Genomic DNA, 26,449 nt, shown 5'->3' with positions numbered 1-26,449 from the left:
TGTGGGGCAGTGGCCTGAGTGACTGTGACTGTGCAAGGATGCTGCAAGGACAGCATGTGCTGGTCGTTGGGCACTGCTTTCCTCTGATCCAGTATTAACTTCCCACCTTTGCAGACCCAAACATGGGTCAGAAGACCTCAGTGGCTCAGTTAGAGGTAGAAGGGGAGTTTCTATTGCTTTTCTTCTTCCTGTGACTAAGTCATGATATTAGCTACTGTGAGATAATTTGTAAGAAAAAATCTCAGGAGTACAGGCAAAAGGTAAAGTTTGTAGGAAGGGGTAGCTGGACTACTTGTGGACTACTCACACTGTATGGGGCTGGCAATGTTATAAAATGGCTTCAATGGTAAAGGTCCAGGCAAGTGTGATTAAGATGCTAAAAGTCTATAGCTCTTTGGGTTTGTAGGGAAAAGGCTTTTAGCCTCAAGTCTATTTGAAAAATATTTTGACATGAAGTATTTATAGGAACAAAACCCTGAGCTACAATACAGCACTAATGAGCGGTGCCTAAATCTTGCTGTTTGGGTGCATTTAACAATAGCAGATTGTCAACAGAACAACATTTTCATCACTGGTGCTTCATGGGTTTGTTATATTATGCAGACAGATGTGAAACAAGTCTTGTCAGCCTTTTTTTTGCTGAAGAAACTCAACAGCAGCTTTATCTCTTAGCAAGTGACATGTAACCTTTCAGTCTATGTAAAACAGAAAAGTACACACCTTGAGTTCCTGTGTGACCTACTCTAGGTGGTGCTGCTCTGGCAGGGGAGTTGGACTGGATGAGCTCTTGAAATCTCTTCCAACCTTTAAAATTCTGTGATTCACTTTACCTCTTGGTAGTTTTGTTGTGGACGAACAAATGAGATTAGCAACTGTGATCCAGGGTTCTAAAGCCTCAAAGGGTAAAAGAAACTCAGTTTTTAATTTGATAATAAATTAGAGTGTACCCACATACAACAAATGGAAGATACTGATATAAAGTTACAGCTTATCAACAATGTCAGAATCTATTAGTTTTTAATAAATGTATAGGTATTGGGGAACATCAGAAATTGTGAGCATTTTGATTAGTATTGTTAAATGCCAATGTTTATTGAAGAATAATTATACTATTCAGATAAAAAGCAAAACTAACCCTACCATTCTATGATTCTATGTTATTTTTGAAAGGCAATTTAGGCAACCTCCTGCTTTCCTGAGCCATACCAACCAGTTCATTCTGTCTGATACATAACAATGTTTCAATAGCTTTTGGGATGAAAAGGTGCAATTGAGAAAAATACCTGCTATGTTTACCTGCTGCTTCAGCACTCTTTTTTGTTTGTTTTGAAACACTGGTCTGTAAGGAAACAGGCTTAGAAGATGTAAGCAGATGTACGCTGTGGGTTGGGGAAAGGGTGGCTGCCCCTGAGGAAGGAACAAGCCCTGCTCTCACGGGGCAGCCCAGGTGTCCCCTGGCAGATGGCTCTGTCTTGCAGGGATGTGCTTTTTCCACGGGAGAGGTTGCCTTGTTCTTTCTGTTTCCTGTGGGAAAGGTGATTTGTGAGCTTGTACTAGTGAATGATTTTCCAGTTTGATAGTAAAAGGTGGCCATCTGACCAACTTCATAAACTGCTGGTGATGGATTGGAGTGACGTGCGGAACTTACTGGACCACTCTGTTCAGCAGCTCTGTCCTTCAAATTTCCTTCAACCTCTACTCGTGTCACATTCTTTATAGGCTGCTAAAGTGCCTGGCTGTTCCTAAAAGTCATTTATGCAGCAATATTTGTTTTGACCATCGTAAATGACAAATTATTCCACATGGCTACATGAATTGAATGATTCTGCCTGAATTCACCCTTTGCTCATAGTTTTTCAATTAAATTCTTTCTAATCTCATTACATTGCTCACTTTTCAAATGATGCTGCTGTTGCTATATTTGTTTGTTTGGGACCCCTTTATTAGCACAAGCAATTGATGGTGATTTGCTACTGTGAAGCCAAGGGGCTGAATTGCATGTAAAAGTGCAGACGGTCACGCTCTGCAGCAGCTCTGGGGCCGTACAAACTACCACAGAATCAGTGAGGATACGAGCTAAAAGTAGGTTCACTATTTTGAGGGTAATGACTTTTCTGTATCTTTTTAATCCTCTGTATACTGGGTATGCTATTTTACGTTACTTGTAGTGGAGGCTACTGACACATTGGCAATGAATTCATTAAATGTTTCAGTATTGCTTAAGTAGTAACTTACCCAAGTTTGACTCTAAAAGGCCGCTGAGCTCTGAATACCATTGTGTAGATGGGAATTAGATATACATAAAAGTGGGGCCAACAGAAGACATAGGTTAAAAAAGCAGGTGAATAGGAGGAAAAGTGGATGAACCGAATGCATTCAGCAGAGGTTTCTGCAGTGAAAGGTGCTGTACCAAGGACATATCTGTCACGGAAAGCTCTGGTCTATGGGGATTCCTGACTTCGAAGGAGCTTTTTCTGCAGAGGTACTTAACATGTTTACATGTTTTTTGGTACTCAAAGTAACCCTTTGAGTTACTTTGACCCCATGTCATCCATGCCTGGAATTGTCCTCTGTGGAGAGCACAGAGCCTCAGGGTCCTGCAGGAGATTGGACACACTCTCACTTATCCAATATTGCTTCATAATCTAAACTCAAGGGCCTTTTCTTTGGGGATGGAATGAAATGTCTGTTGTTAGCACTATTTTATCATGAAATAAGGCAGTGACATTTTAGAGCACTTTGTGGAAACAACATCCATTTCAGTGTATGTAATTTTAACATCAGAGATCATACTGCAAGATTTTGTGTTTCTTACCCCGTTTTTTCAAATCACTTCTTTTTTGGGAAATATTTTCATTTTCTTTGCAGATGTATCATTTTTAATAATACATACAGCTAATAATGTATATTACTAGAATCTTTCTGCATTTCTGAAATTAGATGTTTTGATAGTTCCTAATACTTTTTTTAATTCATATTAAAAAAGATCTAAATAATAGCTATTCCATGGGAAATTTCTTGCCAAATGCCAGGATTTTCACAAATGCAGACTCTGGTTCCTGGCAGCACTAGACACCTCACCTAGTCCCTGGGATCTGAGAGTTGCTTAGAGTGCAGAGGTATTTTTATTGCTGAGTTTGACTAGTGGATCTGGTGAGAGCTGCTAGCTTTCCTCTCTCTTAGTTGTGTTTTCAAACGTGGACCCGAGTGACTCTTGTCTCTAATGAAGCAGAAAACATTTCAAGGAAAGCCTAAAGCAGCCTGTGAATTTTCCTGATCAAACAGACTGAAAAGCACTCCAAGGTAAAACATGGAGAGGTGTGTATGGTAGGAGTTAGCCCGGCCTTCAGGGGTTGCTCCACCTTGCACACTTGGCCGTCACTGACAGGAGGGGAAGTGTTTGCTGCATTTGGAGCCATTACCCTTTTCCTGGAAGCAGCTGCTCCTTCTAGAGAGCTCTTTTTTTAGCTCTGCATCTCCAAATGAAACATTTCCCCTATTTAGGGTTCACCATAATTGTTTCACATCTAAAGTGGTGTTGAATCTGTCAGCAGCTGTTGGACCCAGGAACATGTTTTCCTTCTTTACCTTCTCTCCTGGCTTGGCAGCTTTAGCCCTTCTTTCCCCACCGTGAACCTTGTTCAGTCCACTCTCAGTGCTTGGCAGTCCTCTTCACTCTTGACAGATGGCCTGGGGTGCCTGTCCCCCATCTCATTCCGTGCAAGTGCTCTAACTAGAGCTCACTCTTGGCAGGAAATGTGCTGTTTCCAGCCGAAGGCCCGACTTCTGCTCTCCATAACTGCACAGAGAACACTGGCACTTTCTGCTTTAAAGCCCAGTTTTGTACTTAACAAGCTGTTTTTATCCGAAAGCCCCAACTCCCTCCTGTACTTAGTAGTACAGACAGCAAATCACCATGCAGAATGCTTCCAGAGTAAGGGGATGATAGATGTTTGCACCCAGTTCCCTTGGCTGGTGTGAGGTTGTATCTCTGGAGGATGCAGGGAGAACGAGAATCACACTGTGCCTTCCCTGACATCTGCCTTTGTGCTGTATCAGGCTTTAAGTATCATTCTCTAGTAGTGTCACAAGGTGAGATATAATGATTAACCAACCAGAAATGCTGAGCTCAAAATAAGGTATGCATTTCCAGATTTTCATGAAAGACAGTGTAAGCATTTAGGGTGGATAAGAAGCTGTTAAGATTTTCACAATGACTTATATTTCCTTTTTGATTCATGATGTTATTACATGCTGTCAGCCAGTGGACTCTATTTACAGTGCTAGAGGCTGCAAGTCCATCTTTACTTCTGGAAAACACCTTTAAATGTATTTTTTGTAACAGAATTTTTACCAATATTTGAATCCAAAGAGAATAAATGAAATAAAAAATCTAAAGAAACTGTTGTTGAGGAGAAAATGTTTACAAGAACAAAAGGCAAAGAGAAAAGCATCTTGCTTGTGCCTACAGTTCTAATAAGTGTGAAAAGGACACACTTTTTTAATTCAGAAGGTAAGCTAAATCTGCAGAAATTCTGTACTTCTGGACAGGATACTACAGATTGTCTGGAGACAGAAAATCCTTCCTCTTCCCCACCAATACTGACATGTTAAAATACATAACATTTACATCACATCTGCAGTGCCATTTTCTTGCTGTAGTAACTTGCACATTTCCATAGTGAGACTTCATCTCTTCTCCCTATTTGCTATATTTTGACACAGTCAGGGAATCACATTTTCATTAAATGCAAAGGATAGAGAAAAATTTGCCCACATTTTTTAGTGAGAGTCCCAAAGACTTTAAAAGACCTTTAGTAGAAGATACTGTTCTTAGCATTTCCTCTGCTGCCTTTTTATATAAATGATGCATTGCATCTTCTAGTATTTTCATTTTCTCAAGGAAACCTTCCTTTTTGTGACAGAAACCAAGCCAGAAGTGGGTTAAGTGCTGACAAATACAGTACTAAAAGACCAGGAAATGAATTTCACAGCTGGGTTCTCAAACCATTGCTGAAATAACTATCTATTTAAAGCTACATATAGGAAGTGACAAAAATTAGAGTTTTCCTTTGATATATTTTATGTGATTTGTATTAATTTTTATCAAGGTCCTTGTTTTGTAAATATTAGGTTTCTGTTTCTTACAGTAAAGTATTAAACCTTTAATTTGGGTTTTGACTTGTTACGTGTCTGGCCAGCAGCATCCCATTAACTCCTGTGGACAACTCAGCATGGTTATGTGCTCAAAGTACACTTAATAGACACTAATTTCTATAGTGACTTCAGTTTTTGTAGCTACATCAGACAAACTCAGTGTGGTCCAGAAAGAGAAATGTGTCCATTTGCTTTTGACCACATTTGGAAAATGGGGCAGTTTCTCTGCCTCTTTCAGAGTGTTCTTTGCTCAACCACTCAAAAACACCAACATAAATCTGCAGGAACGTCTGTGTCTACAAAAAGTCAACAGGAAAATTCAATCTAGAGTGAATTATCCATCCAACGTGGGTGCCCATTCACCTGGAGGAACTGACACAGCCAGTCATGTTCTGTCTTTAACATCTCCTTTTCACCTGACACCCAGCAAAGTCCTGATAAATTAACCCAACTCTGCATCTTATCAAAGTCAGTAAGCTGAGCTGGACAAAACCTTAAGAATTCACGTGCCCATTTACAGTGACTGCATGAACCGTGTCACTGTTGAAGTGCCAACACAATATATCCATGAAGAGAAAAGCCCTTTCATTTTCTGTCCTTCAAATGATCCAGATTGATGACTTTCCCATTCACCAGAGGGACCTGTTAATACAGGGCTCATGAAAAATGAGTTTTGAAGATAAACATTAAGTATTACCTCCATATTTCCCGGAGAAAGCACAAGTTCTAATGGCAATGAGAAATGTAGCAATATGCTGCAGCCTATGAATTATATATCGTGTCAGTGCTCTTGGTGCTTTACTTACAGCTTCACAGCCTTCCCAGCTCATGAACATGCAAAGTAATTAGAATGGCAAACAGTGTTAGTTTTTATTGACCTGTGATGCCCCCTAGTTCTATTATGTTCTTGAACATCATCTGAGTTTTTTTCCTTCAACCTTAAATCAGCAGTTTGCAGATTGTAGCATTGATTATTTGGTATTGTCTAATTTATTGATGTGGACAGCCAAGTCTTCCACACTTGTTATCGGTTGCTCGTTTATCCAATGATCTGTCGTTGTGCACAGCAACTGGAGCTTGCTGAATCACTTACTATATACTGTAAATGTCAGATAGGAGCTCCCACTTTAAGAATTGCCTTTTATTCTGGGAGCTGCTGAGCCACATTCTGTAAGTGTATTGTGCTTTCAGTACTGGAGGTGGTTTAGTATAAATGACAGGAGTGTGGGTTTTTTGCCCACAACAGTGAGGTGAAGCGCAGCCACTGAAATCAACCTGTACATTTTCATTTCCTATATAAAAGAGGCTTTCTTCATCATGAAAGTGTGGGCTGGATGCTCATTCTTCTTTATTAATAATAGATAGGCAGATAGATGCACAGAGTAACACTGCCTCTGAAACCATTTTGTTAATGGTAAAATAGATACACACGAGCGAGCAGATTGCTTTACCCTCTAAAAATGCAGCCTTCCCACCCCCCAGAGAAACACTGCAAATCTTGACTAATGTTTTGTCTCATAAGAAAAGTGTGAGAAGGGGAAGCAATGACTATCTAGTTCCTTTGGAATGACTGGAGAAATTTTAATAGGTGAACTGTAGTAACTTTAGCTGGGGATTCAGGTTGTTTTCTCAGCACAATGCTGATGCCTTTCCGAGCTGCTTTGTGCTGCATAACACTTGTGGCTGAGTATCTGAGATGAAAAGTTCTTCTCTGGAAAGAATAGTGTTCACTACTGAATTGTCAGCATTATTTCTTGCTGCACTTTTGTGATCCTCAAAGGTGCCTTATTCAAGTGCCTGTTTGGCCTGGCCCTGTTTAGCTTATGAGATCTGACAGTAGTAGTATTGCTTCAGGCTCTGATGTTACTCTTATGAAGTTCACCAGAAGACTGAAGCTAATAACTTACCCCTGTTTGTTCTGTGCCTTGCAGTTTTTCAAGTTGAAAGGACATACAAAAATATGGTTGGTGTGCTAAATATCCTATCTGTCTTTAATACCATGGTGCAGCACTGAATATATGCTCTTAATTTTTACCAGGGCCAACCAAGCTATTTTATGTCTTTAATAGTATTGATTTGCCTCTTGTAAGCAGGAGAAAAAGCAGCATTCCACTAAATTTGTATTTAGGTGTTGATGATTCTAGTCTATTTCCAAGCATAGGCAGTTACTAGGTTACACCAGGCTTTCATGTACTGACTTATTTACTGTATGTGTTGAGTGGGTTTTGCAATGCAAGCATGTTTCGGTAAATAAAATCAATTTGCAACCAAAGGGAAGGGAGCAGTAAATGATTTAACTTTGCATCTTTTTTCTTTGGCTTAAAATGAAAAGCTCTCAGGTATTGTTTATGACAAGCCCCGTGGGCTGAAGTACTTGGAGAAAGTGCAGGAAATAGCATAGAATTGCAAACCAAAATGATTTAATAGTAAGGTTAATAAACAATGTAGTTGTAAATTTGTAAGGCAGCTTTTGGTTCTTATCCTCTGGTTTTTTTCTGGTATAGCCCAGTTATTCAGCTAAAGGACTGCTTCTCTTAGTAACGGGCAACACGGTCTGTGTGGTCTCTGGTTTTATTTTATCTGGGCTGGTGCCAGTTCTCTTGTGTGGCTGCTTGTCTGCCAGGAATGGGTTTGAGATAATTTCATAATGGCTTGAGATAAAATGCTTTTTGTTATCCTGAAGCAGGCTAGATTCACGCACCGGATGGCTTTTCATCTTTATAGAGTACATTTCACATTACCAATCCAGCTGTGGATAGTTGCGGTGCCCATCCTGGGCCAGGAGTGGTTATAGTTTCTGGCAGGGAAGGAACCAATATGCCATAAGCTGTATATGCCCTCACAGCTTCTGTGGAACACACCAGCATGCACGGGAAAAGAAGAGCATGTGGAATAAGGCAGGTGTGACTCTCCCAGGGATCTGTCAACTTTGTGACCTTTCAGCGGCCATAGCAACTGTATTTGGGCAGGTGGTTTTAGGCAGAACATTGTTACCTGAATATAGGTATGTACATGTGAGTGTGCAGGAAAGTGATCTGATTTAGAGATGTCAACTCAGTTGTGTTTCTCTTGAGACACAGGATGTTGCAGAAACGCAGGCAACTTCATTTGTAAATAGAACAGGAATAGGAGGAACTCAGGAACTCATTCAGCATGGTATGGATGACCAGGTAATAGGAAGAGGCCTCAGAAATGCCATGGGAAGGATTAGAGTGGCAGAAAGGAAGAGCTTTGGTACTTTGTTGAGTTTTCTGATAGAGAAGTCTGTTTGAAATTATCTAACCAAAGCCTCAAAATGGGAGTTTTCTGAAAAAATCCTGAGTTTTGTCAAAGAGGAATGTTAGCATTTGACCCCTTATGAAATACCTTTTTCTTTCCATAGCACAAATTCCATTCTCAGATAAACTGGAGCTTTTCTGTGGTGCACTTCAGAGGGAGAGAATTCACAGTTTTCCTAACTGAGACTTTTTCCATCACTTGACAAAGACGCTGCACTAGAGCTTTGGGCAATAGTGCACTCAGAGAAAATACCATGACACCGAGTCTGAGGGTGGGAAGAGATGATGGGAAAGAGGTCAATCTGGACCGTTCAGGTTCCTGTAGATGATGCCAACATGACTGAAGCAGTATAGTAAAGCAGGGAAGTATTTCCAGCCTTGAGAAAAGCAGTTACGGAAGCTGGGCACATCTAAAACATACATATTGTATCATTCTACCTATAGGGAAATATGCCCTTTTCTCTGATTTTATGTTTTATTTCTGCTTTTTCTCCACCTTCCAAACGTGAATAATTCTATTCCTCACTATCCACTGTTCTGGTATAGCAACTGGAACGGTGTATTTCAAAAGCAATACTGAGGTTGGCTTCGGCAAGGTTTCATTATGGGGGAGAAATGTTAATGTGACCCATCATATCCTGAAGATAAGGAGTGGGAATTATATCTATTAGTTTGATATAGAGGATATTGACTGGAAAGAATTAAAGGTGGTTCCTTTTCATTAGGTTGTGGGAGGGTCAGAGCAATGGCTTTCAACACCTTCAAGATCTCTGGCTATCTGCCACTGTATCTACATTCCCCATCAGCCCAGACCTCATTTTAATATTTAAAGTGGTACCTATTTTCTTTTTCTAGCCCTTGAAAAGGCTTTAATTCTTGTTCTGCTAGTGCTCTGTCTGCTACAGCTGTTGCTGTCACATTTAATAAGGACTTTGTAGAGTTTAAATATTGCATTGCTGCACCAGCTTTTCCTTGGCGTAAGAGAAGAGCTTTGTTCATTAGATGAGATGCTCCTCACCGGCTCTGCTGCTGACATGTGGGTTTCAGCTGAAGGTGATAGGAACTTGTAAGCTGCCCTGTTATGCACGGGGCCATCAGTGGAGCTAGGGGCTTGTCCTGCTGTGTGATACACCCCCTGCAGCACACAGTCCTCCCTGATTTGTCCCAGGACCGTGGTATTTACAAACTTAATGTCTTTCAAATAAGAATTTTAAATTGACCACATGCTAGTTCTTGACCTATAGTTGTGCCATTACTCCAACTTTATGGTCACATACTTCTCATTTTAAAATCCCTAGTGATACTGTGGTTCCTTTTATGCAGTAAACAGGTAACGTTCCCTTGTTCACTTGCAGACTAGGTGGGAAATAAGGCAGCAGTGTGGACAGTAGCTTGACATTTTAAAATGTCAGGGGGAGGAGGAAGAGAGACTAAAACTTGATGTCCTCATGCCTCCAGTAACTCAACTGCTTATTGAAATATTCTTCTTCCCAGCCTTGAGCTCTGTATGTGTCAATCCAGCTGAATATAATTGGGACTGTTTACTTTGACAGACAGTCAGAATTCAAGAAGATGGAAGCAAGCACTCATCCCCCAATCTGCAGTGTACTGCTGTAACCTTCCTGTGTACATTGTATATCTTCCCATTCTCCTTCTCCCCTAGACTGCTTCATCCCTCTGCACAAGCAGTCTGGATATTTACATTCATTCTCAATGTTAAACTGTGCACTAAGAAAGCCTATTTCCTTCTTGAAGCTATTAATCATCTCCCAGGACCTTTGATGACATCTCCTTCCTTTGCTTTTGAGTCATTCTCATGTTTTCAGTATGACAGTGAATGATTTTTTTCTGTTTTTTCCCCCTAACATTCCCAAAATCCCAACGTCTCTTGTTAGGGTTTCTTTTGAAGTCTCTGGGGTGAAAAGAGCTGAGCTGCAGGATGGGAAAGTATTGCTAAAACATGACATTTTAAAAAATTGATGATAAAGTCTAGGTTAAAAAAGAAGTTATTGTGCAATGCATGTATTTTCATCTAAACAAGCTGTTCTTTTGTTTGAATTTTCTGGGTGAGGAAGGAAAACAGATGAGTGCTCATCTTGGTAAAAATACTACATTTCATGAATATTATCAATTATATTTGGACACCTCACGGCATGTTTCTGTCCTTTAAATAGGATTGGTTTTGGCTTAGTGTGCTTGTACTGCTCTGATTCTGCTTTGATTCACAGTCATTTGTGTTTCTCTGCTTTCAGTGTTGGTAGCATGCTTGGTGAGTAACAGCTTGCTGGGTTTACATTATGAAAATAAGAAAAGGAAATGAAAATGCAGATCTTTATCTTTGAGCAGAGATGTCTGAATCAGAGCAAATCTTTTTGTTGTTCTTATGTTTGCTAAATATAAGGCATAGTCAAGTCCCAGAAACTGACAGAGATGCATCTGCAGTATGGAAAGTGGCAATTTGAGTTCTTAGATCCATGACATAAACTTACCCATTAAACCTGAAGGAATTAAACTCAAGCAGAGATAACTCTCTGTGTTTGTCTTTGAGATTCTCCTTCATTCCAATGCATGCTTTTATGTCTAGCTAAGAACTTGCAACCAGGCTGTGCTATATTGTCATGGAGGGAGAATCCAAAGGGCGGTTGCAATAAGTGGCCCAGCATCAGTAGTCCAAGTCAGTGCAAAGAGTTAATGGAGAGATGGAAGGAGATGGTTAAAACAGGTGCCTGACAGCAATTTGGAACCTCAACTGGCACAAATTAGCAATGCTGCTTTGTACTGACCAAGGGTTTTTCTATTTCATTCTCAGTTGCATGCTATGGAGGTGGATGGAAAAATTGCTCCTGTTCATTTCAATTTGGCTTGCAGCTTGTTGTACATATCAAGGACCTTTCCACCAGAGAGGGCATTGCAAGGTAACAAAAGTAACAAGAGCAGCAATTGTTCTCCTCTCATCTGAAGACCTGGTGTGCCAATTACTGTTTAAAATTATTAGTTAATGTGTTTGTCATAAACTCTTTCATAGCAGGAGCACTTTTGAAATATTTAATGCCATTTTCCCTTTAGCCAGAGCAGGATGGAGGAGGGAGATGGAGTCACTTGAAAGCACATGCCTGCAGTTTCTTGTATGAAGCTCGTTTGTCAACATAACAAATGCGCTGCTGGAGCAATGGGGTGGGTGTTTTGTGTGCTGTATATCACTCCAAGGGTTGTCCTGGAGGCAAGATGCACATGTAATATAAAGCAGTTGAGGAAGGCAGCTCTATTCCATCTCTGTCAGAGGGGATGATGACTGTCCCAAGGGAAAGGGCAGATGCCACCATCCTGGCATGGTGCTGCATCCTTGCAACACTGTGGTGGGCTGCCTGGCACAACTCCCACACCCCAGCTGCCTGGGAGCTTCTGTGCTGCTCATGCAGACACTGCTTGCTGTAGCTGGCTGTGCTGCAGGCCATCGCATCCTTTGGACACACAGGCAGTGAGCTCACTGTCCATTGTGCTTGTTGTCCAAGCACCTGCCAAAACGAAACGTGTAAGAGCGCGTTAAGCTTGCTGAGGAACGCCGTTTAGTGATGCGCTTGTCAGGGTGAGGTGAGTGATTGGGTTCAATGATCTTAAAGGTCTTTACAAACTGAAATGATTCTATGATTCCAAGTTGCTTTTTACAACCTCATTTTGATTTTTTTTCAAGGCAGTCATTTGTATTAGAGGTGGGAGGCTGACACCTGATGTGCAAGGCTGTGGTATCCTTTATACTGGTTTGTGGGGAGAACAAAGTCAATGAAATTGATAGCTACATTAGTGTAAAATTCATGGGAAACTGCTGCTAGGCTTTGAACATTTTCAAAGTATTTTTTCTAAGTTTGAACTTGGTTTTGAGTTTCTGACCTTCAAAAGAGAAATAGAGTATCTGAACAGATCTTTTCCTTGCAACAAAAATGGCAACAGCAAAATCAACTCTGGCCTCTGATCAAGCCAGAGAAAATTCAGCCTGAATGGGAAGGATTTGTAAGTCACTGACTTGATGTGAAAGTGCAGCCTTGTATGTGTACTTGTATATATGGGTGTAACTATTGCAGGGCTGATGTGGGCCTACCAAAGAAAAGTCAAGATGCCAAACCATAATGTGAGGAGTGTAGGAGACTGAAAAGTAACCAAATAAGTAAGCAGTACATGATTTGCAAGAAATCCATTGCAGCATGAAACAGAAGAAGAGTATTTGCCAGCTTCCTGGAATGAAGGTGATTGTGTTCTGCAGTTACTATCAGCAACACAAATCTAGGATGCTAAAGCAAACATGTATACTAGGCTGGTTTCATCTAGAGTAGTCTTTTTGATCTAATAGCAATTAGATGGGTGTGTCATTCCTCAATTCACTCCCTGTGTCATCAGAGGGGCTTCTATGAACTTTTATCAGGTTTTCTGCCAGTGTGCAGTTGAGTTTTTGTTCCTTTGCAGACACACATGGCAATGCTGGAGAACAGCTGTATGGATGCATAGGCTGAAGAGTTAGAAAAGTAAAAGATGACGGGAGCAGCCAAAAATTCCTTCAATTTCTCTGGAAGAGGGTGAATTTTTGGTGAGCATTGTTTCCTTTGCCACTGAGAGCAAACTTTTCAAGCCATGCCTTGTTGCCATCTAAAGAAATATATATAGTTCCAGCTGTGCAAATTATCACGTAGTAAACTAGTCTTAAATGACTTTTCTGTTTCATTTCATACTTATAATTTTGGAAGCATATCACAGCAAAGGCCTTCACCCAGGACTAAGTTTTGAGTTTGAAATGGAAGTCAGTTGTGAAATCCCCGTGCATCTAAAAATGCCATTGAAGAATTTAACAGTTGAAAAGTGTGTTTTATGTTAAACAGTTCATTCAAAATACAAAGAAAGAGGAGGGAGGAAACTGTTGTTTATTAACATTAAATTAATTTGTTCACTTTCATTGTCTTCTCTCCTTTGCTGAAAAATGTGAGGACCTCAAAGTAAAGGTAGAGGTAGGAATGCATTGATAGCAGGAGCAGGCATGCCTACACGTCTTGCTATGTATTGTGGAAATGATGCTACATGCATGTGTTTACTCAGAGTTCCTCATTCTCTACCTCATCCTCCTGACGGTTTAGCTGCATATATGGAGAAACACTTCTTGAGCTTTTCAGTTTCTTACTCAGAAATGTCAGGAGGGTACTTGTGGGCCTTAATTGATTTCTATGGGACCAAGGTTAAGCATGAGGCTATTGCCTATCCCTTAACCAATTAACTATTGCTCTTCAGCAAAACATAAACAAATGGTTTATTCTCCTTGAAACTGATGATGCTTAAGCACAATGCCTAAGTGCTGTCACATAGTGCAAGACTTTGGTGGAACGAGAACGGATTTTCAGAGAAGTGGTGCATGTGATAACATTCTGCAGGGTCCTTCTGTCTCCCAAGGCTGCCTCGGTTCACCTCGGGCTTCGCTATGCGAGACCCACATGTCAGAGCACAGCTTTTCCAGCTGTGACAGCATTGCAGCTACCACTGTGGTTGTAAAGCATCCAGTTCCTTTCTCTAATGCCCTCTAATCCCAAACACTTGAAAGTATATGGGAAACTTCAGCAGAATCAAATCTTTCTGAATAAGGAAGCTTTTCTTACAGAGCTGGTGATAGAAATGAATGTTTGGCTCTTGTGTTGAACAAAGTGTACTTGTGCAGGGGTTTCATCTCTAAATGGCATTTTTAGCTGCAGCTAAAACTAGAAACATAACTGGCAAAACCCCATGCTCTGTTGGAAATAAAACTTGTCCTCTACTCATGTACTGAGTAATAATGATAATAAAAAAGCTGTTCAGAGAGTGCTACTACTTGAATTAGGTCTGTCTTCATCTCGTTAAAATAAATGTATTTATTAAGTATGCATATCTTTATCTCTTATGTAATGAGAAGGACAGAGCTGTATCACAGATCTGCACTGTCTTTTGTGCTCTACAAATTCGGTGCAACAGTCACCAGACAAAAAGTGATTTATACTGTGCCTTGTAATGGGTGGAATAATTAACAGTGGTGGCATCCATCACTTCTGCAACATGCTTATCTCAGAACTTTTCTATTGATTGAAGGGAAAAGCAGGATCAAAACACAGGAACAGAACAATAAAAGTCAGTTACGTACTCGGCACTTTAACTTGGTGCCTCATTTGGATACCCGATGAATAAATCTCTTCAGTTTGATTGGAGTGTTTACTTAGTAATGTGGACACAGACTGGGTTTAGTTTGTCAGAAATTAATTCTACAAGGGTAAAAACAAGAGAGAAATAAGTCCCACAACTAACTATGGAATTTGAAGGCTATTGAATGAGTTTCAGTTATACTTTCTGCCTTCTGCCAGACACTTTCTTCCCTGGAATCATGTAATAGCTAATGATTTTAGAAAAGTTCCCTGTCATTGTAAAGCATGTGATTTTGGTTTTCAAGGAAGATATGATACCTTAACAAAACAGTACACACAATAAATTCTTGTTCAGCTCTGGTGTAAGTTATTTCTGATTTCCAGCACCTGCATGCTGCCTCAAATCCTCAGGTTTTTAACAGTGAGACCAAATGAGAATCTGACTCGGACTTCATGCACTTCTCTTTCATTCCTCTGGCACAGTCACTGTGTCTTTCTTTTCTTCTCTTCTTTTTTTTAAAAAATAACTTTAGCAAGCTGCTTGCCAAGGGCAGTACCATCACAATACATGAAGTGTCAATCCAGCACAGTAGTACCCTTTGACAGCAATGTGGGAGCAAATGTTGCATTGGATATGGAGCACGCCCTAGCGTAACTCACTCCTCCTGTGCATCTTTCTGCAGTTCTTTGCTTGTTTTCTGCCATCAATAGCCTTCTGTTAAAAAGTAAAGTTTATTTGCTAGCTTATGAGTATTGGAGATGCCTAGGAAGTATTGGGTACAAGTTTTATGACTACTTTAAGCGCAGTGTGAAACTGGCTTACTAAATACCGAGATTAATAAGAAGAGGTAATAATTTTCTGACTATAAATGGCATATGTGATTACACAAAGTAAGGTTACATGGGCATTTGGATCTTGGATCTTGGACTCCATCAGCTGAGTTCCTCAGCATTGCATGATGCTACATCATTTGGTGCAAGGTGAAGGAGGGAGGAAGAGTTGGTTAGTGTGAAAACTGTAGTGTAAAACCAAATCAGATTTACAGATTATGGAGATTTTCCACAAGTAGATCTCAGTTAAAGAGTGAGGCAGTTCCACACTTCCTCTCTAGGAAAGGAAGAGTCAGAAGTTAGTTAATTTACATGTGTGTCTGTGGGAGCTCAGAGAAGGAAGTGAAGTTACCTCAAAAGAACCACCACTAGTTTGGTCCAAAGAATGCATTCAGTAGAGGAGGAGGCGGTAGTACAGGTAATTGTAGAAACCACTATGCATTGATATGAACCAGTCCTGGAGGATTAAGGCTGGAAAATCACAGTATCTGTTTGCAAAGGAAGGAATCCTTTGGGGAGAGTGAATATATTTTATTCACTTTTACTAAAATTGCACATTCACTTGTACAATTTGGAGGTTATTTCCATTATGATCTGCAGAATAAAAATTCCTTTCAACCAAGAATCTTTCTGGCTGCTATAACTCAGCTCACATGCAGATGGAAAAGGAAGAAAACTTTTAGTTCTGCTGCCCTTGAAAAACAACCACCTTTTCTTGAAGAGTGGTATTTTTAGTGAAATACAAATTAGCTTAATGAAATATAAAACTGTTCTAGCGGTCATTGAAATTGAAAGCCCTCTGAGTTATGGCATTATTAGTGCAGAAAGAAATTTAGTATGAATATATACATCATGTCTATCACTGCTCCTGTGCCTTGTTGGTAGTATTCTTAAAGCTCATGCAACTTCCTGTTAATTCACTAACTGCTAAAGAATAATGTCATGTACTGGGTTCAACAGCAGACACGTACTTATCAGTTCAAAACAAATATGTAAGGTTCTGCTTGATCTGAAGAAAGTCATATAGCTTTTTAGCCTCTAATTAACGTAGATACTTTCCAGCTTTGCTTTGACATGTAGAAATAGGAGCAGTTGTGTATTTTATTACATTTTTTTCTTTGCTGAGAGTCTTCATTCCAAACTCTACAGAAAGCTGTGAAAGATTTACACACTTGGTGCTGTAAAACAGAGCTTGAAAAAAACATAGTGTGTTTTTATGCAAGGGCCTGTTTCAGTAACAACACCTGCACTGCATCTACAGGCAATGTGAACGGGGAATACAAACATTCCCTGAGGGTGCAAGTGCTTCTGGTTGCAGTGGACATGAATCTTCACCTGTTACTGAAGTGCTTGTGGGCAGTCCATTAGAACACATGTAATCCACACTGGCAGACAATAAAAATGTTTTTTATCACCCTGGGTCAACCACATGTCCCACACTAATGGTTGACCCAGGGTGATAAAAATCTATCACAGCTGGTTGCAAGTACCGCTGCTCCCTTACTGCGGCTGACGTGTTCCTGCATGGAGATGTAAAGCTACCAAAATGTAAACCTTCCGGGCTTCAGCTCTGCTGTTCACCATATTCAACTCATGGCTGTGAACAACTTAGAAAATTTGAAGCACGTCCTTTTTTCCTCCCAACAAAGGCTCGGGCATACAGAGTTTGCAGAGTGCAGGGTAACTGGTGAATTCAGGCTTCCAATAGTCTATAGGTAGAAGGATAGAACCAAAAATAATAGCAGTTGTTATCTATTGGGGCTGTAACTCCTAACCCATCCTGCACTTGGCTTTGGCTAAAAAGTTTTCCCGTGTTTGACTAAGTCATCATGTAATGCTAGAGGGTATTTTAGCTGGGAATGTGGAAATCATTGTGATAACACTCATGGCCCAACACATAACTCTCATAGAACTGGTAATATGCCAGCAGGACAGCATTCAGCTAGTTTAGGTTCACACCAGTCCCAGGAAGTAGAGGCTGGAGAGGGATAGAGACCATAGGCTGCTGTAAAGTGTTGCAAAATTTGTTCAGTGTCCAAACACTTTTAAGACAGATCATACCAAATTCAGGTCTCTCCTGAAATCAGAATCATGGTGATAGACTCAGAGATGTTAAACCAGTCACTTGGGAGTGTGAGGGGCATTGGTGCAGACCTTCCAGTTGGTCTCTGAGTTCAGATCGGAAGTGTACCATGCTGCAAAGCACCTGATCTCAGGCTCCCCCAGCTTCTCAGGTGGTCACAAAACCCAGGGCTGTACACTGTGGTAGCCAACAGCAAGGAGGCTGTTCATCATGGTGACTGTGACATTAGCACGCCTGTTAGCAAGGCAGCTCTATTTAGGTAGTACCATACTACCTATTTTCTTCCTAGGAAACAAAAAGAACTGGATGAGAACCATATGATTCAAACCTACTTGGAAGTTATCCACCACAACAGGAGCAAAAATTTGCTGGAGAGTCCTACTGGCGTTAACTCTGTGCAGACAGCGTCTGGCGTCATTTTATTAGCAGACTAGATACGCTGTTAAAAATTATATCTGTTCTATCCATCCCAGAGGCGTTCATTCAGAAGAGAGTAATGGAGCTCAGCTGACAAAAGGGATTTGTCCATCTGGACATGCTGAAGGGCCTTGAGATAAGAAATAATTCTCACATAAGCAGTTCCCGAGTTAAAATATTAATTTATAGGAAATGCTTTAAAAATAGGTCTTTGGAGAAGATTTTATATGGCTCAAGTTTCTCATTTTTAGAAGCTTTAGAGCTTACCTCACCTGGTAAAGAGTTTGCAGATCCAATCCCAATGATTTGTGTGCCCCCATTCCCACTTTTCAGGCATAATAACTTCCTGGGCAAGGAGCGTGTTTTGCACAAGACATAGCCACGCTATGTTATTTTGGAATTAGTTGAGGGAGCTCTTTTCTCTGGCAGTTTCACTAGACAAACCTTTGCCCTGATGGAGGTTCTTTCACCCTTCCTGAAAAGTGCAGCTGGGATGGATGGGCATGACTACAGAACCTTGCTCTTTTTGTTTACTCCCTGAAAGCCCTCCCTGAGCAACTGGGTTGCAGACAATTCTCTGACAGACTGAGCTGTCATTTTAAATTTTCTTTCTAGACATAGGAAGTACAAAACCAACACAGAAATAACCCAACTTTCCTCTTTGGAGAAGGCCTGCTTCACTGATGCTGTATGTCCTGCTCCATGCACCTTCTCTATAAGGGGCTGTTCTTCCTTCTGGCAGGGAACAGAGTTCTTAGCTTCCGTTTTTATGTCTGACTTTGCAGACAGATTTCAGCTTACGTACCAGCAGGTATTTCTTGGGACGTTTCTAATCATTTTCACCATTAATTTATAAGGTGCAGTATCAGGGGCTTTCCTAACACCTGAATTTACCACCTCTGTTGCTGCCTGCCTTTCCTGTTCTAATTCTGCCAAAGAGCAGTTTGTCTGGTGTGGTTTATGCTTGTGCCATTCTGCCTACTCTTGTGTATCCATTACCCAGTAGATAATATAGAGAGTCATACTTGGAGGGGTGAAAGATGAGATATGAGCGTTATTTTACTCTTCTAGTTTGCTAGAAACACCGAAGAACTGCAGAGGCTACTGTGCTTCTGTTTAGCTCATTCTTTATTTGGTGTGGTTTGCTATTCCTCTAGATGGCCTCAGACTTTACATGTACTGTAGCTACTAAAAAACCCTAATCAGCAGTGTACAGGAGGGGAATGTGTTGTTTTGCTCTTCAGCTGTTTTTGTGATTATTTCTTGTTAGCTTCAAGAAGTCTTGAAGCAATCTTGATTGCATAAGATGAAAGAGAGGCATCCCAAGTCTCTGCAGTCCCCCTGCCCCTAGAGTTACTTTTGTACTGATGTCACTTACAGGACTTGGGAATTGTTTCCTTAAAGGTGATCTGTGAAATTAAAGGTTTCTCCTTGCTTTGCAAAGTGAGACCACAGCTTGTAGGGACTCGGGGAAGCACTCAGTGAAGTCCAATTTTTTTTCTGTGCTCCTGATGAAAGTGCTATTGCATTTGGTGAGACATTCCCAAGTAATATCTACTGTTTACTCACTGTTATTTGCTATTGTCCAGGCAGAGTATACTTACATCCCCAACCTGCAAGAAAGATGAAATTTGCCTCTGGCCCTTTTAGTTTTTATAATAACCTATTTTTCAGTCTTTAGTGGAGAAAATTCTTTTTCTTGCTGCTGTCTCCTCAGTGCTGGAAATGGCAGCAGTCTGATCTTAGCATCTTGCAGCGTCTCCATCAGCAGCTCTGATTACAGTGATGGGTTTTTTTGTTCTTCACTGTGTAGCTCAACCAGAGACCCCCTGTCAGCCCTAACAGCAAGAAGTGCTTCTCCCCCCAAGTGCCATGTTTTGGGATGTGCCTGTCTTCTAGTTGTGTGCACAGAGGTAATGTTTTCTGTCTCCTTGCAGAGTACAGTGTTACAGATGCATGCAGAACTCAACCCTAAGCCTGATTTTCTTGGGAATAAAGTATAGAAACCTCTTCTTCCTTTGTACACACACTGGTCTGGTCAAACAGACCAGGGAGCCAGGACCGGAGATTTGAGTTTTGGTGGCTGGAACAGCTCACCAGAGCCACTGCTCATTTATAGTGCCAAAAATCCTCTTGTCCTCAGATGATCCTGCCTTTTTGTGGCAGCAGCTCTGTCTGCCTAGAGCTGTCACAGAGCTTTTCTGCAGCTGGGAGGGGCTGAGGAACGAGAGAAATGTGGAGTTAGGAGTGACAGCAGGTTTTGGCAGTAGCTGGAGAAGGCCGGCTTGCCTGTGAATCCCAGCAAGTCAACTTCCAGCTCTGAAGTGAAAATGCATGATAAAAATCTCAGGCAGGGAGCACTTCACACAACCTCAGACACAGGGAGACAAGGCAAAGAGAAAGAGGAAGGCATATTTTCTTTGTTGTCTTTATGAGTGATCTCACCCAATATCATCCACCTATGGGGTTTTTTCCAGGCATTTTCTACAATTCTGGATTTTGTTTTGCACTTTCTGCTTCCCCAGATATTCTCTGCAATTGTGTGAGCAAGGAGAAGAGATGCATGATTTCTTAGCATCCTTAGCATTTAGTTAGAAGGGAAGCTTCATGTACAGACAGTCACACAGACATAGGTGTGCAAAACATGTGATGACTAAACACTGCAGGCTTGGAAACGGACATCCACAGTGGAACTATTTTCACAGACACAAGCTGTCAACCTGCACACGCTCTGGCAGCTGCCTAACTTTACTGAGACAGAGTACTTCATTACTTGCCATAAGGAATAGAAGCTTTTGAACCTAGCTATAACACTTTTTAAAATGAGCTCTTGCCTGCAGTGACACACCAAGAAGGGCCACTGTGATCTCATTCCAGTCTGCAGGTGTTCTAGTCTGTAAGTGGCTCAGTGTTCCCGTTTGCAGTATGGTCCTTTCAGGTGCGTTTTGCTCTGTGAGTTTGTTTTAATTACCTTGCAGTGACTGTTGGCTATCTCTGTAGTTACAGAACTACTGAAGTGATCTCTCATTATGCAATTTGGCACATCCATAATTATGAAATGATAGTGTATAATTTATTCATTTTGAGACAGGCCGAGATAAAATCCACAGCTGCTGCTTTCTCTAGGAAACGAGATGGGCTTTTTTTAACTTTAAATGTTGGGTGGGAGGTTCCACAAAGCAGGTAAAGGGCTGTGTTTGCCTGGCAGGAGTGCACATCACAACAATTGCCTTCCACACTGCCTGCTTCTGCCCCACCAGGATTAGGTAGGGCAGGGAAGAGGCTGTGGCAACAATCAGTATGGTTTACCTCAGATGTAGCATATCTTCCCACACTTGGGTCTTAATGCAGGTTTAGCAAGCAGGCTGCTGTAGAATTCATTACAGAAGCCAGGCTGTTACTGCATTCATGTTTTAGTACGGGAATGGAAGTGTGAAACAAAGGAAGCTGATAAAGTATATCCTGTTAATTGAATATTAATGCTAATATGGGTTGAGATGTTCTATGGAGAGCAGATCTGATCACAGACCTTGAAGTGAATATAGTGACTTTTAACTCCCATCTCGTTTCCATTTAGAAGTGACTAAATGACATTCAGATTGAAACGTGAATTATGTTGTAGTGATTTAGATTTCCATACAGGGTATGAAAGTCTCTTATTTGTCATTGTATCAACATTTTAACAGACATTTATAATAAAGTTGAAATGTTGCTTTTTGTAGAAGCTTAGTTATTACTCAAGGGCTCCTTATAATTGGGATTGTTTAACTCCTAACATTAGCAGCCGTGTTTTAACCCAGCCTCATACAGTTACACATGATTAAAATATAGTCTTAATTAAAAACCCTGCCTATTTAATTGACAACAAAATCTATCAAAATCTTTTGAATAAAACTTCTGGTTTGTGAAATGCTGTCTCCTCATAAGGACCTGCCAGGGGATTGGCAAAAGGGAGTGCATTATAGCCAGGAGGCTGATTTTATATATGGTCACCACAGGGACACTGAAGCTCTCATCTCCAATTAGCTAATTACCCTTTCTGCCAGACGACTGCTGCCTCTATTCTGATGCCTCCTATTCTGATGTTTATTCAGTGTTTTGGGAAAGATGAGGATTTATTTATAGAGATTAGAAGCAGTTTTAGGAAGAAAATCTGTTTCCTCCTACTTTCCTGCCAGATTGAATTGCTGATCACTGGAAGTGTAAAGAATGGAAAGTGGTCGTGAATTTTGTTTGACCTAAACTCTCAGTCTCAGCTTACACATGTACACATACCAGCCCTTAGGGTTTCTCTTGGTGTCATAGTCTAAACACTTTCAAGGTCTGCAAATCATTCCATTTAATGCTCTTGTCACAGGTGATTAACATCATGAGCATCTTCCTGTTGCAGTGTTTCATTATCCACTCTCAGCAGTGGAAGGGGAATTGCTTCGTGCCACCCCTGCGTGGGGTTGGGTGCATCTTGGAGCTCTCTGCCTGGCTGAGCTGGCTGCTCCCCGCATGCATCAGAGGTATGTGGAAAGGGCTATGAATTGCAGTGTAGTCCTGGGAACTGATACAGAAACCTGTTGTTTTATGTGCTCCAGCCTGTGTGGAGAGTAGTGCAGGGCAGGTGTGTTACATCCCCTGGCAAGTGAATGAGCAAGTCCCTTACTGTTGTTGATTGACTACAGGACAAAGATTTTAGTAGGGTCCAGAAATCTCTGTAACTCAATAGATCTCTCAATTACCAGAGCAAACCTCGCCCTCTCTTCAACACTTTTAGTGAATATTTTAAAACATGAGGCAACCAATTAATTAGGAAGCAGACTCCTCTATGGCTGGATATTTCTTCTCCTGCAGTGTATTTCTCACTAGTCTTACGCACAATTTTGTTGTCTTTAATACCTCTTGATTGCATCTTGTTATCATCTTGTCTTGATTGGCTTTGTGGCTCGTTACACAAAAAGGATACTAATCTTTGTTAATTAGTTCCTTATTAGAGTCAATTGAGATTTGTAGCACAAGAAGGGAGCTGTATTTCTGATGATAAATAATTGGCTGCCAAGGAATTCTTAGTGTGAAATCATGTCAGTATAAGTGATGATACTTTAATATTTTATGTGGATTTGTATGTGTTTACTACAGTCCTTCTTGGTTCTTCCAGCTGCTGCTCCCAAAACGTCTTCTTTTGTCCTGTAGTTGTGTTACAAATTTGAACATAGCTTAACTTCCAAGTTATTTCTTTGCATATTACTTTCTATAATTTCATTACTTTTTTTTGGTTGAGAGCTGTTTTGTTCAGAATATTGTCTTCTGTAAATGGCAGGAAGTACTTTTATTAGTTTTCAAACACATCTTTATTCTGTCCTGGCTTTTGTTGTGTCATAGGGTTGGATATTGCAAGGTCTTCAAAGAGCATTAACACCTGAAATGTTTTCTGGACAACTGGTGGGGATGCTCCCATATTTTACCAAAACCACAAATTAATGTTCTCTACTTGGTTCTACTGGTGAGGACCATGTTGTGGTATCACTCACAGCTTCAGATGCTGCTCCTATTACTGAAATCTGTAACAGGAAAGCACTCTCCAAAGCAGGTTTTATAGTTCAGAAAGCCAACATTAGTTTATTGCAGTGCAGGGTGCACAGGGGGATCCTAAAGAACACTGCTGATATATTTCACACAAAAAGGAACTCCCCACGTGCCTATTAAATGTGCAATAAAGGGGAAGTTTAGCATGATTTGGGTGGAGAGTTAAGGAACACACTCATGTATGTTTAGCATGTACTTCATATTTAAGGGTGCCAAAGGGGTGCTAATTGTAATATTAATTTCACAGTTAATGAAGCAATTATCTCACTTTGGGCCCTGTGGTCTTGCTGAAACTGTTTTACCCCTTAAGGGACAAAATGCTCCCTTAAGGCTCCCTTCTTCAGCCACTTCTCATGCTGATTTTGAAAGACCTCTCTATCACAGGTGTCTGCACAGCAGATAAGTGGATATTGGCACTTTTAAATACTTTTGAGCCCTTTCCTTGCAGTTTTTTTCATTGTTTATCACTCCACTCGAAGTCTAAATCATGCTTGTATTAAATAGTAAATAAGGATGGGGGTATTGAGACTGCGTCTATAAATGAGGAGGGGTCTATAAATGAGAAGGGTCTAAAAATGAGAAATCTCTGGAGTCTGGTATAACTTCTGACTCAGGAGAGAGAACCAGTGGGAACTGAGTGTAAGGAGTAAACCCCCTCTCTGCTTGCTTAGCTCTGGGACATACATCAGGAGATGCAGCTGAACCCAAATCCAAATTTTTGCCTGACTTTTTGGCATGACACAGTGCTTTTCCTAGGAGGCAAAAGAAGATGTGCTTTACAGCATTAATCCATATCAAAATAAACAAAACCTTAGGAAACTGAGCATCGAGACCTGTGTTCCCACCCTGCTGTGCTACAGCTCCGACGGACTGGCCTGGGGAGTGCTCCTTTCTCCACAAAATGGGAACGTAGACGCCCTTGGGAGTACAGTGAGGAACTGAACTGTAGAGTTGAGTCTCACTTTTTTGGCTAATGTTGGTGGAGAACCATCTCAGGCCAGAGTAGCCACCTGCAGCAAAGCTTACCTACCCTGGTATGTTTATAGAGTGAAGGGCAACTTTCATTGTATGCTTATTAAACCAAGCAACAGGAATAAGCAGAGGGAAAGAATGTATGTATAACATCTACTTATTTTTTAGTATATTTGTAGCCAAAGTACCTGTATTTGTTTGTTTTGACAACCTGCAGGCAGGGTTGTGTAGAAGCCTGTGGTTTCCATGCATATATCTCCAGACACAGCCTCCTACACCTCTGCCTTGCACATTGATTTCTAGTAGGACTCTTCATAATGATGTAGATTAGTGCTTTGCAAAAGAGTTGGGAACGTTCTTGATATGAGTGTCTCCCAGATCAGAATGCCCATATCTTTGTGAGAGCTGTGATGTAACATGTTTGTTTTCCAAAGAAGAGGCAGAGAGAGCATAATATGAGTAATCTTATATATTGAGGATGGTTTGGCTCGTGGAAGAGAAGTGGGGCAAAAAGCCTGAAAAATCTAAGAGACGGAAATGTCAGTGTGAGCTGTAGTTGGTTAAGAAATCCTTGGTTATATGTTCCTCTCAAGTACTGAAATGCTTTGCATACCACTAACATATATTTTGCAGAGCAGAAAAGTCATTTAATTACTTTAGCCCCAAAGATAAATTGTAATGTATTTTAGCTAGTTAACTGCTTTTCTTGCTTTATGGATGGAGCCTAGAGATGCCTCCCAAATATAAACTTTATGATTTGGTTTTTATTGTCCAGCAGTACATTAATTTTATAAAACTACCAGAAAATTTCTTCTGTTCAAATAACACCCATAGAAAAATTAATATTGTAGCTCTCCTCAGAATCACATTTATTTTAGTGACTGCTTTGAGATGGTGGAGGGGCACTGTGGAGCAGGTTAATTCTATTAAGTTATATAGATGGATTTTTTTCATTTTGCAGAAAGGCTATATCTCTGTCTTGCTTAAATCCTATGGGACTTTAACCTTCCAGGGGCTGCAGCTTCAATCCTGTATATCAGCCCCAAGCTGCTGATTTTCTAAACAGCAGGATTTATCTAGGTAAATAATGAAATTCAAACACAGATAGGTGGGAATAAGGCTTGGTATCCACAAGGTATGCTTGCTTCACTGCAGTTACTCCAGTATTCCCATGTTGTGCTGAACTCATTTATCCAATGTGAACCTGCATGAGGCAGGACACACACCAGTTAGATGCTGACACCCTTCCACAGCGGCAGTGTTGGCAGCGGTATGGGCTGTGCTACAGCTTTGCAATTAGTTCACATGACAAAGCCTTTTTAAAAGCATCCACTGTACCTGCAGCTGACACTAATCACATTGTGTACAAATCTGTAGGGCTTTGTGATACAAAATCCATCCTAACTTTAATCACAAAATTATGTTCTTTCACTGCACAATATGCAACCTGGTTTGTACCAGTGTATCAGTCTTTCAGCTTACCCTTTTGTCTCCAATCTCTGTAATATGCTGTGTGATCCATGGTCTGGTCGTGGAGCTTTACATCACAGTTTGTAAGTTTTACCATTAATTTCAAGCAATATAATTTCACAACAAACAAGATTTTAAAAAACAGTAGTACAAGAAATAAACTGCTTATAAACAGGGTAACTTCTGGGCATCTCACTTCACTGTGTGGTGGGCAGAACTCATCTGCAAAATAGTGCTGTGTTGTTTCTGAAGAATATGTACCAAAGCCAGAATGGTTTCAGTATTTGAATTACTGAACAATCACAATACATATTGAAAGTAGTTTTTGCCTTTGAAATGCTGCATGCAGAGTGATGCAGATTTAAATAGTGCACGAGGTATGTAGGCAATGAAATCTTTTTTAAGACGTAAACTGAATGTGTTACGAGCTTCATCCTCAGCAGTCAGAACAGTGTGTTTATTCCCATTAGTGTGAAAAGAGTTAATAAATCAGAGTGACAAGATATGATGCTCACAAATAC

The 26,449-nt window shown here is 40.6% G+C and overlaps 1 protein-coding gene across 10 annotated transcripts in view; it reads left to right on the top strand.

Moving 5' to 3' along the window:
• Positions 1-26,449, top strand: part of IL1RAPL2 (interleukin 1 receptor accessory protein like 2) — a 390,373-nt gene that overhangs the window by 223,402 nt on the left and 140,522 nt on the right. Inside the window, exon 8 of one of the 10 annotated variants that reach the window (XM_062006931.1) lies at positions 11,245-11,350. The exons of the other annotated variants lie outside the window; for them this stretch is intronic. Coding sequence (XP_061862915.1) covers positions 11,245-11,350 — 106 coding nt within the window. The remainder of the gene's footprint in view (positions 1-11,244; positions 11,351-26,449) is intronic. 10 annotated transcript variants of the gene reach the window in all.

Source organism: Colius striatus, chromosome 13, assembly GCF_028858725.1.
Source record: "Colius striatus isolate bColStr4 chromosome 13, bColStr4.1.hap1, whole genome shotgun sequence".
NCBI lineage: Eukaryota > Metazoa > Chordata > Aves > Coliiformes > Coliidae > Colius > Colius striatus.
Note: the sequence above shows the minus strand (reverse complement) of the source record. Positions and strands in the feature narration are given on the sequence as shown.